Below are 1,151 nucleotides of genomic sequence, written 5' to 3'. Positions count from 1 at the left end.
GAAAAAAGGCCTCTGGAACGAACCTGCGGCATTCCTGCCCCTCGGTCCCTCCGTGCCCCATCACACGCATGTCACACTGTGACACTACAGTGACGCCTGTTCTGGTAACACATTCTGACCACGCAGAATTAGAAGACTGATCCCAGGACAGAGGAGAAATCTGGAAGTCTGTTCCCAGCCTTCCACCCGATCGATTGCCAAATGCAAAAATCCCAAAAGATTCCTCTGTGGTCCCTCCTGGCAAGAAAAATGTCTGCTTTAAGAAGCCCTCTCTACTCAAGGAGAACAAAATCAACAATGGAAGCCTGACACCTCTTGCACTTCTGGCGACAGCAGAAACTCTGGGTCCTTTATCAGAAGGATGAACGCACAAGCACAGCACTGTACTCCAAGGCGGAAGTGCTTCTTGCAGCCAGCTTTCCATAACAAACCCCAAGATGCAGGCTGACATACAGCATTTATTACCTAGTACAGCTGATATTTAGATGGGATTCTGATCCAGTAATAATAAATCTTTGTAGTAGTAATAAATCTTTGCCTCTGAACTTCACCTCGGATGCAAGCCCTTTGCAGAACCTATTGTAATCATTTTTGTAAGTACCTCGATAAGAGACAACATACCTTTAAGGCTTCTATGACAAGATCTCTTGCCTCTAATTCTCCCTCAAGAATGCTAAACAGCGTCAGTAGTTCTGGTTTGCTGAGTTTTTCCAGATTCATCCTGAAAACCTGAAAATAAAAAAAGGAACATAGTTTACCAGGTACTTCTTTGTACATCAAAACCAGTATTCTAAGCTCTGGCACATCACCTCCATTTAACTCCAGCTTCCAGTTCTTTGGACTGCAAATCACCCTGGGGGGAAAAGGGGCCAATACCCAAGGCGAACATTTTCTCCTCAGCTTCCAAGGCCAGTTGTGGAAGATGCACTTTCCACCTTTTCCCAAGGGGTCCGTGAGCACACGCACGCCCAGATGGCGCAGGCAGAATGCGCGGGCTGACACGACGGGCTCACAGTCACCAAGAAGGGGCCAAAGTTAACAGGAGAGGGAAAAAACAGGATATTTAAGAGCCACGCTGCTGTAAATCACACATCTGGATCACACAGCTGCAAACACCCCCGAAAGGAGAGCGCAGGGCTCTGAAGCCAGCC

The 1,151-nt window shown here is 47.5% G+C and overlaps 1 protein-coding gene across 1 annotated transcript in view; it reads right to left on the bottom strand.

The window, feature by feature from the left end:
* The window catches only part of CTTNBP2NL (CTTNBP2 N-terminal like), an 11,047-nt gene extending 10,321 nt beyond the window's left edge, over positions 1-726 (bottom strand). Inside the window, exon 1 of the mRNA XM_009869922.1 lies at positions 622-726. Within this exon, the coding sequence (XP_009868224.1) occupies positions 622-720 (99 nt within the window). The 5' untranslated portion in view covers positions 721-726. The remainder of the gene's footprint in view (positions 1-621) is intronic.
* Between the last annotated feature and the right edge of the window lie 425 nt (positions 727-1,151).

Source organism: Apaloderma vittatum, unplaced genomic scaffold, assembly GCF_000703405.1.
Source record: "Apaloderma vittatum isolate BGI_N311 unplaced genomic scaffold, ASM70340v1 scaffold6215, whole genome shotgun sequence".
NCBI lineage: Eukaryota > Metazoa > Chordata > Aves > Trogoniformes > Trogonidae > Apaloderma > Apaloderma vittatum.
This window is presented reverse-complemented; position numbering and strand designations above follow the sequence as displayed.